The sequence below is a fragment of the Neophocaena asiaeorientalis genome, unplaced genomic scaffold (assembly GCF_003031525.2).
Source record: "Neophocaena asiaeorientalis asiaeorientalis breed wild unplaced genomic scaffold, Neophocaena_asiaeorientalis_V1.1 scaffold476, whole genome shotgun sequence".
Lineage (NCBI taxonomy): Eukaryota > Metazoa > Chordata > Mammalia > Artiodactyla > Phocoenidae > Neophocaena > Neophocaena asiaeorientalis.
Window position 1 is genome coordinate 2,697,129 of NW_020172178.1, and position 9,542 is coordinate 2,706,670.

At 54.2% G+C, this 9,542-nt stretch overlaps 1 protein-coding gene across 1 annotated transcript in view; it reads left to right on the forward strand.

Annotated features, from left to right (window-relative positions):
- Window positions 1-8,448, forward strand: part of BDKRB2 (bradykinin receptor B2) — a 31,196-nt gene extending 22,748 nt beyond the window's left edge. The window contains exon 2 of the mRNA XM_024759459.1: window positions 6,147-8,448. Coding sequence (XP_024615227.1) covers window positions 6,154-7,236 — 1,083 coding nt within the window. The 5' untranslated portion in view covers window positions 6,147-6,153 and the 3' untranslated portion in view covers window positions 7,237-8,448. The remainder of the gene's footprint in view (window positions 1-6,146) is intronic.
- The last annotated feature ends 1,094 nt before the right edge of the window (window positions 8,449-9,542 follow it).

A 9,542-nucleotide genomic window follows, 5' to 3' on the forward strand; every position in this document is an offset into this window, starting at 1 on the left:
GATGAGGACACTGAGGCACAGGGAGCTAAAGGGACTCCCTCAAATAACACCCAGAAATGTACACCTGATTGCCACCACCCTCAGCGCCGATGTGCCCGCCACACCACGCCCGCGCCCTTCCCCCAACAGTCCCTTAAATAGTTCTCTGACATCTGAGTTTATAATCCCAAGATATAGTAGTCAGCGTCCAGTAGGAAAGAGAGGGCACATTCAAACCAGCTAATACTGGTTAGCGGAAGAGAATTTTAACAGAGGGTCTATTTTCTGCCTGTAGACAGTGCGTAGGGACACTGCCAGGGCCTCAGAGCTAGAGCAGCAGAGGTCTCGGCAGACGATCCACTCGTCCCTCCCTGCCTCCCTTCGGGCCTGAGGCCTGAGTGGCAAGAGGAGGTGGCATTTATCAGCATCACTGGACAGCGAGTTGGAAAGGGCCCCGATAGGAGCTGTGAATCGGGCCAGGCCCAGCCAGCCCCTGGAGGCCCCCAAAGGAGGGAGCTGGGAGCCGGCAACCCATCCTCATTCTCCTCCCTCCCTCGGCCTCCTGCTGGTGCCCCCATGGGCCAAAACCCATGGGAAGCCAGATGGCACCATCTCATCCCCAGGGAGTGGTCTCCACACTCCCGGGACAGGGCTGGGGAGAAGCAGGGGGTGATGGATGCTCCCACACGTGGAGCAGATGCAGAGAATCTAGAGTCGCCTCAGACTCCTACCTTCTCCCTGGTCCTCAGACTGCCTGCTCTCTGCACATCTGAAAGAGAAAAGCCCTCAGCTTTGTTTTGAACGGGAGAGCAAGGCTGACAGTCATTAGCAAACAATTAGGGTCCAGTTGGGCTGATCCTGCCAGATCTGGGGACACCTGGCCGTGCAGACCCATAACAGAGGGCAGTGAGGGAGGGCTGCCATCCCCCCAGGGTGACAGAGTTGGGAGACCCTGGGTTAGCCATGCGGCTGTCGCTGTCTTGGTGGAAATGGTGACCTCAGCAGGCAGGCTGAGGTCCCTCGGCTGGACAGAGAGCTCCATGGGGGCAGGGGAAGCTCGGCTTCACTCTTCCCCACCTAATCTCCAGCACCAGAAAAACACTGAATAATTGCTGTTGAGGAATGAATGATCTGAATACATGACCTCTGACCCCTAGTTGAATTTTCTTTCCATAGGCCCAGCTGGGCCCCTCAGAAAAGCATTCTACCAGGTCTTTCTTCCCTTCCCCTAACCCCCCTCCTCGAAAAATCAAAAGGACTTGCTGTGCGTTGCGTCTCTTGCAAGTTCGAAATCCTGACCTCAGCTTAGCTTGGGGGTTTGGGGAAACCTTTTCTGGGTGTTAACTGAAGATCTTTGGTTTTATTTCCTGCTTACCAACCCCGTCTTTTTTTTTTTTTTTTTCCTAATGTGTTCAAATTTCCATAATTGTCTGCTAACTGATCTCCACCTCCCACAACTGCATTGGGAGAGCTGGGCTTCTGGAAGCCGGGTGCGCAGGGTCTGCACAGACTCCTCTAGCTGAGAAGCTGCTGAAACCTAGGTCAGGGCAGATGCGTGGCTAAACACACGCACACACACACGCATGCATGTGCCCAGCTTTTCACACCCTTCCCAGACAGCCAGAGGTCACATGGGATACTGGCCAGAGCTCCAGATCTGGCACCAGAAGGGTTGAAGTCCCACCTCCACCTCTTACCAGCAACGGCACTTGGATAAGTCACCCCACCTCTCTGCACCTCGTTTCTTCCTCTGCAAGGCAAGCGTGCGGCCAATGCCTACCTCCCTGAGAGTGCAGTTGAACTTGAAGAGGGAGAGGGAGGTTGCATCAGTGCAAGCCCCACGGGGCAGAAAGGCCGTCACTTTTCCCCGGGGCTCAGGTGAGGACCCGGCTCAGAACTTGAGAGCACGTTGCAGCACTGACCAGAGCTGTGGATTGGAAACACTCCTCTGTATTTGTCTATGAGGCTCGAAGGCCCTGGAGATCCTGTGTCTAATTCATCTCCGTTGCATCAGGGTGAGCCTGTCCTCCAGCCCAGCCCCCTCCCCTGAGCTCCAGACCCACGTGCAAGTCTCTAAGCACTTCAGACCTTACAGGTTCAAGTCTAACCACATGATCCTGTCTCTCCAAGCTAGCCCTTCCCATTCATCCCCTTCATAGGCGACAGCAGCACCAGGCTGGGGGTGGCAGCATCCTTGATCCCTTCCTTATCCTCATTTCCAACCTCTCCATGTCCAATTTTGCTCCAGACATGTCAGTGTTCCTCCCTAAACACCTCTGGAATCGATCCTCTACAGTCTCCATCATCCCGTGCCTAGAAAAACGGGCAGCAACTGCCCCTGGCTCCCCCACAGTCCAGCCACCAGGGCCTAACACACATCCGCACCCAGCGTCTTCCTGCCCCAGGGCCTTTGCACCTGCTGCTCCTTCTGTCCAGACATCCTCCACCGCCATCCTTTCACCCAGTTTACTCCTGCTCACCCTCGGGTCTCATAACAAATATCCACTCAGCCCCTGCCCGTGGCTGGATTAGAACCCCACCTTCCATGCTGTCCCGGGACCTTGCATTTTATTTCATAGGATTTATGTCAGTTTTCAGTAACTTAGTGACTGGGTCATGTCTGGCTTCTCCATGAGACCATAAGCCCACGGAGGACAGACACTGTGCCTGTTCTCACATTACGTCCTGGCACCCAGTGTGTGATGGATGCTTAATAAATATTTGTTAAGTGAAGGCCTCCATTTCTCTCCCCTAGTGGAGAACGTGTGTGTTTTATGGTCCCCGGTCCCACCACCTAACTGTCTTTTCTCCTCCAGTCAGCCTGGGCAGACCGTTTACTCACGTCCCCCTCTGAGTCCTAGTGTGTTCTCTGCCTGGAAGAGATCAATGATCCAATCTGTTCATGAGGACGCCGCGCCCACCACTGCGTTTTTCAGCTGAGTCAAAGGGATTCCTCGATTTACTATTTATGGGGCAGAGGGGAGGGGACAAGCCGGAGAACACCTAGGAGAGCACGCCCTTCCTCTCCGGGACAACATGTGAAGCCCCAGGCAATGTTAAACCCAAAAACAAAAGTTCTCAAGGGCTGGGGAGGCTGGTGTTCCAATCCCCAAAGGCCTGTCGGGGGCGGAGGGCGTGGATTGTTCTGTTTGAGGGAGGGGTGTGCAGGAGGAGAAGCACACATTACACAGGTGGTCACGTGTGAATGACCCCAGGTGAACGTGAAAAGAAAGATTGAAATCTGAAGTCAACACAAGAAATCAGACAGAGATGTGGCATGTCTCCAATGGAGACGGGACATCTCCAACACAAGGCTGACCTCTGGGGAAGGTCTGAACACTCTAAAGAGAGAATGTGGGGGCGGGGGGGAATTGATCCCGAGTGGAAGCAGAGGAAAGGGAGAGTCAGTCCTGAGGGGGGCAGTGTTAGGAAGACAAAGGGGGAGCTGGGCCCAGCTGGGCCTCTAGGTCCTGTGTCGGGTGTGACCTACTATGGACATGACCAGATGGCCATCTCAGCTGGGGTCATGGAACACGAGCCCTGTAACTCCCAGTCAAGCACTCCCCAGGCCACCTTCTAATGATCCGGTGGCTTCTCAGAGCAGGTATGGGCCAGGTGCCATCCCGTTGGCTAGGAACTACCTTGTGGGGGAAATTAACAAGCAGCGTGTGGTGTGACACTTGAGTGTCTAGAGAGCTGGACCATGAGAGACAGCAGCGCCCCAGGTCTGGGGCACTAAGGAAACAAGTTTTTTGTATCTGCAGAAATCGGGCCAAAGCCTGGACCAAGGGGACCACGTAGGGGAGGTCTTACTTTCAGAGGCTCTGCAGAGAAGCCTGCCAGTTTCCATGGGTCAGAAATTTAGGGTCCAGTGGAGCTGGCTTGTCTCTGTTCTGTGATGTCTGGGGCCTCAGCTGGAAGACTCACAGGCCGAGGGAACAGAATCTAACCGAAGGCTTCACTGGGGCCAGAGGATCCATGACCAAGGTGGCAAGTCGGTTCCTCTCCACGGAGCCTCTCCATGTGACTGCTTGAGTGTCCTCGCAACATGGCGGCTAGCCTCCCCCTGAGTAAGCAACCCAAGAGGCCAAGGAGGGAGCTGCAAAGCCTCTTATGCCTTAGTCTTGGATGTCACACACTGTCACTGCCACCATGGGTGGGAAGCAGGTCACTAAGTCTGGCCACATTCACTGGAAGAGGAATTAGACTCCACCCTTTGAAAGGAGGAGTATCGAAGAATTTGTGGACATATTAAAACCACCCTCCACTAGGAGGGCCTTTCTAGAGCGTATTTCCAATAGGGACAAAGCCTCACTTTCTCAGCACCCAGTGAAGACTGTCCTTATCCCCTTATTCAACCCCATCACTTGCCACTTCCCACCTCCCCATCCAACATCTAGTCCACCTGCCAGAACACACCAGCGGCTTCCCCACTTCCGTGCCTCTGCTCAAGCTGCTCCTTCTGCCTGATCTGCCCTCCTTCCTTCTTGGCCCCTGCTGACATGCTCTTCATCCTCTGAGACCCAGCTCCAGAGTTACCTCCAACCTCCTCCCCCCACATGTGTGTCCCTTGCCCCTCCTCCCACCCCTCGGCGCTCATCGCGCACACTGGGTGGCAGGTGTTGGGAGCTCGGGCAGGGCAGGAGACGTGTGGTGTTCCCCTCTGGGTCCCTAGAGCCAAGGTGGAGCTCAGCACAGAGGAGATGCTCAAGAAGCATTTAAAGATAAATTGCATCAATGAATGAGTTCATCACACGTCTCCAGTCTGGCCCCTCAAAGCCAGCCGGCTGCTCCAGGACGTTTTCTGGGAAATCCCAGAGACAATCAGCAGATTCTTTCCCATGATCTATTGCTCAGCTCCTCCCCCACGAGCCTACCCAACAATCAGTTGCCCAGGAAGAGCCCCTCCACCTCCACCTTCCTTCATCCACCCCACGGAGCACTAGGAAAGTGCCCAATTAGTCCTGCCCTTTGCATTGTGCTTTTAGTTTTTCAATGTGTCTTCATACCTACTCTTTGAGTTAAACCTTGCAAGAGCCATGCAAGGCAAGCCAGGGAGAGAGCAAGACTCTACAACAATAAGGTGGAAGCTCAGAAAGGTCAAGCAATTTGCCCAAGACAACAAGCTAGGGTTGGAGCCAAAGTCTATCAAAACCCCATGCCTCTTTGCTGAAGTCGGAGAGGAGCTCCCAGAAAGTGAACTGCCCCCTGGGCTGAGTCTCACTGCTGGTCTGAGTCTCAGAGTGAAAGAGGAGCCAGTGGGTTAATGATGGAATCACCAATATAAGAGCAAGAATCTGCCAACAGTGGTGCTGGAGTTTGACATTGGTTATTTTAATAAGTTCACAAAAAACAGGTAATTATTCATGTTTATTGAATCAAGTGCAGTGCTTGGGGCTTTCTGCACCTTGTCTCAGGTCCCCACCACAACCCTGAGAAGATTTTGTTATTCCCATTTTACAAGGTAGAACGTTAAGGTTCAGAGAGGTTCATTAACTTACCCAAGGTCACACAGCTAATGAATGAGCCAGGACTGAACCCAGAGGACTGTCTGGCTCCAAAGCCCCTTCCCCTCCCTTTTCATCAAGCAACCTCCGCTCATCATCAATGCTACACTGATGGAAGGTACGGAAGTGTGATGCTGCCCCCTGCCAGGAGGAGACAGGGAGTGGGCAGATGGACTGTGGTCTCCGAGCCGGGTTGGAATCTCCCTGTCTGACATGATATCACTTTTCTCTTCTAATAAATTGCTCACCATGGCCAGGCCAAAAGAGGCTGAAAGAGACCAGCACCCTTGTGGGGGTGGGGGCCTGTGATAAGGAAGGAATATGCTGTGTATCCTCCCATCATGGAAGCTTCGAGGAGGTCCAGGGTCTAACACTCACGCTTGTTAGTCTGGGTGACGGATGCTGGTCAAGTACACATCCCAGTGGAGCCTGGAGGCGAAGAACAAGAGCTCTCAGTTTAAGTCCAAGGAGCAGAGGCGCCTTTCCAGGACCCTGGGGACACAGGTGTGCGTGAACTGCCTCTGAACACCACACAGAAAGGGCCTGGGTTTCACCCCTGACTTTGCCTTCTGGAAGCATCCCCCTCTCCTTCTGCACCAGTTGTTTCTCCTTCCTCTTGTGACCTTGAGGTGTAACTGCCTCTTTCCCACTTTCTTGCAGCGCCAAAATGTTCAATGTCACCTTGCAAGCCCTTGAACCTGCTCTCAACGGGACCCCTCCCCAGAGCAGCAGCTGCGTCCACAACGACTGGTGGAGCTGGCTGAACACCATCCAGTCCCCCTTCCTCTGGGTCCTCTTCATACTGGCAGCTCTCGAGAACGCCTTCGTCCTCAGTGTCTTCTGCCTGCACAGGAACAGCTGCACGGTGGCGGAGGTCTACCTGGGCAATCTGGCCGCGGCCGACCTGCTCTTGGCCTGCGGGCTGCCCTTCTGGGCCATCACCATCGCCAACAACTTCGACTGGCTCTTCGGGGAAGTCCTCTGCCGCGTGGTGAACACCGTGCTCTACATGAATCTCTACAGCAGCATCTGCTTCCTCATGCTGGTGAGCATTGACCGCTACCTGGCCCTGGTGAAGACCATGTCCGTGGGCCGGATGCGCGGGGTGCGCTGCGCCAGACTCTACAGCCTGGTGATCTGGGGCTGCTCGCTCCTCCTGAGCTTGCCCATGCTGGTCTTCCGGACCATGCGGGAGTACGGGGCCGAGGGCCACAACGTCACCGCCTGCGTCATCATCTACCCGTCCCGCAGCTGGGAGGTCTTCACCAACAGCCTCCTGAACTCCGTGGGCTTCCTGCTGCCCCTGAGCGTCATCACCTTCTGCACCGTGCACATCATACGCGTGCTGCGCAACAACGAGATGCGGAAGTTCAAGGAGATCCAGACGGAGAGGAAAGCCACCGTGCTGGTCCTGGCCGTCCTGCTGCTGTTCATGGCCTGCTGGCTGCCCTTCCAGATCAGCACCTTCCTGGACACGCTGCAGCGCCTCGACATCCTCTCCAGCTGCTGGGACGAGCACGTGGTCGACGTCTTCACGCAGATCGCGTCCTACGTGGCCTATAGCAACAGCTGCCTCAACCCGCTGGTGTACGTGATCGTGGGCAAGAGCTTCCGCAAGAAGTCGCGGGAGGTGTACGGCCGGCTGTGCCGGCAAGGGTGCCGCGGGGCAGAGCCCAGCCAGACGGAGAACTCCATGGGCACGCTGCGGACCTCCATCTCAGTGGAACGCCAGATTCACAAACTGTCGTAGTGGGTGGGAAGCAGCCAGTGAGCGGATGTCACCAGGGCTACTAACGCGGGTGACGATTACTGGACAGTGATTCTCAGGATGTGACCCAGGAGGAATGGGAGGAATCCCAAGTGTGACCTTGGACAGTGAGCCGGTGTCTCCAGTAAATGCCTTCCCGGCTCCAGTTGCAGATAACAAGGCTGTGCGGTTGGAGGGATCTGGTACACAGCCAAGGGCTCCAGAAACACAAGAGTATTATTGTTCTTTGCTGCCTAGACCAGTCTGCTGCTTCCCAGGAGTGGAGGGAGCCTGGGGGTAGGGACAGGAGCAACCGAGCTTCCCTCCCATGTGGTGTCGCACCTTGCCCCAGCACGACAGCTCAGATCTCCAGAAATGCCACCCAGCTTTGGTGCGGCAGCTGAGTGCCCACGCAGGGCTCAGCTGGAGTTCTGCCTTGGGTTTCTTTAATCCACTCAGCTAGGACTTTGGAGGATGATTTCTCAGGTTGATGAAGGTTAAACTCTGAGAGATCCATGGTGTGAATCTGGAGATCAGGATTCTTTCATTCCCCTCATGGAAAGACAAGTGGTCTGTGCCAAAGAAGAACCCAATAAGCACTTATCCAGCACTTGCTGTATACGCAGCCTTGAGCACTGTGGGTAAGAGAAGAAAAAGAAAGTACAGTCTCGGTCTTGAAGGAACTTGCAGACTCATGTGGGGATAAGTCAGCAGCCACGGTCAAGCAAGGCACTGTGGGCGGGGCAGAGCAGAGGGGTGAGGAGAGCCCGCCCCAGCTCAGCCTATAACTGGTTGCACGTGGCTCTGTCCCTGTCTCGGTTTCCTCCTCTGTAACATGAGGCTGTTGGGGGATTAAAGGAGCTAACAGGCATAAAAGTACTTTGACAAATGAAAGGTGCTATGTAAATGTGAGGCATTATTACGCCCACAGAACAGGAATAAATTTATTATAAGGAGAAAGACGCAGGTTCAGCAAAAGGTCCGTAGAGGAGAATCGGTAGCTAATGGTGGGGTGTAAAGCACCCATCAGTGTCTGACACATACTAGGTGCTCAATATGTTAGCTCCCTTCCACCACCTGTCCTTCCCATCAACGTGCACACACACACACACACACACACACACACACACGCACACACAAGCGTCTTCAGTGGAGGTGGGAGAACGCCCTCCCCAACCCGTAGATCATTTGCCCAAAGAAGCAACTGCAGAGGGGTCCGCGACTCTGCCTCCTGTGGGCGGGGCAGGGGCGGGTCGTTGTGCCGAAGGGCGGGGTGGGCAGTGATGGGGCGGAAAGCCGGTACCAGGTGTCAGGCAGGATGAAACTGGACCAGCATCCTTGGCCAGAGGCTTAAGACATAGCCCTAGCCCCAAGCCCGAGGTCCTCCAGGCGGAATTCGTTTCTTCTTTTTCTACACGTTTTATAATCTGCCTTCTGTGGCCGGCCCACGTGGAGATAACGGAGAACGCACCTCCCAGGCGCCAACATCAAGCCCTCAGAGTCTAGGCAGGGAGGCACACTCAGTAGCGATGGAGTTCGGGACGCGTAATGCAGGCAGCGCCCTGGAAACACTCACTCGATCAGTAAATGGGTGATTTGTTAGCGGGCTGTCTCTGGAGAGCATAGAACCTGTGGGACCAGGAGGATTTAGATGGCAAAGAGCCCATAAATACCGCCCAATCCAGCTCTGGATTTTAAAAGAAAAAGAGTCACAGAAGATTTCTTCCCCATCCCAGCCTTTGTTTTCTGCTACGCATACCCCTCTGCCCAAATAAACATACACACTTCTAGCTGGAGAAAGAAAACAGAAGATATAAGAAATAGGAACCATTTCGCATTAGAACGAAGTAGGAACCATTTAGTATTAGAATGAAGTTAAACCATGTGCATATTGTGAGTGGGGTAACACACAAGGAGGCTGGACTTTGGAATGTGTACCACTCATTCATCAGTGGGTGTGTATGGTCTGAAGGTCTCCTATGAGCAGAGCCGCATCACAGCCCTGGGCCCCTAATGGTCATTTAGGGTCGACCCGTGGGCTAAGGAGCAGTCGGTCTGTGGGAAGGGAGCTGCCCCGTGGGCTGTGTTGGTACCATGATAAAGAACATCTGTCCTGTGAAAGGTCCAAGGAGCTACTACATTGTAAAGAGGGAGCATTTCACAAACAAGGAGAAATGGATGAACGGCATAAACGTGTTTTTTCCAGCGTAATAAAGGGATGAGGCATTTTTGCATAGTTCTTTCATTTGTTACAACTCCCGAAAACCTGAGTCTTGTCACAGACACTGCCGTGGCGGTTAGAAGTCTTT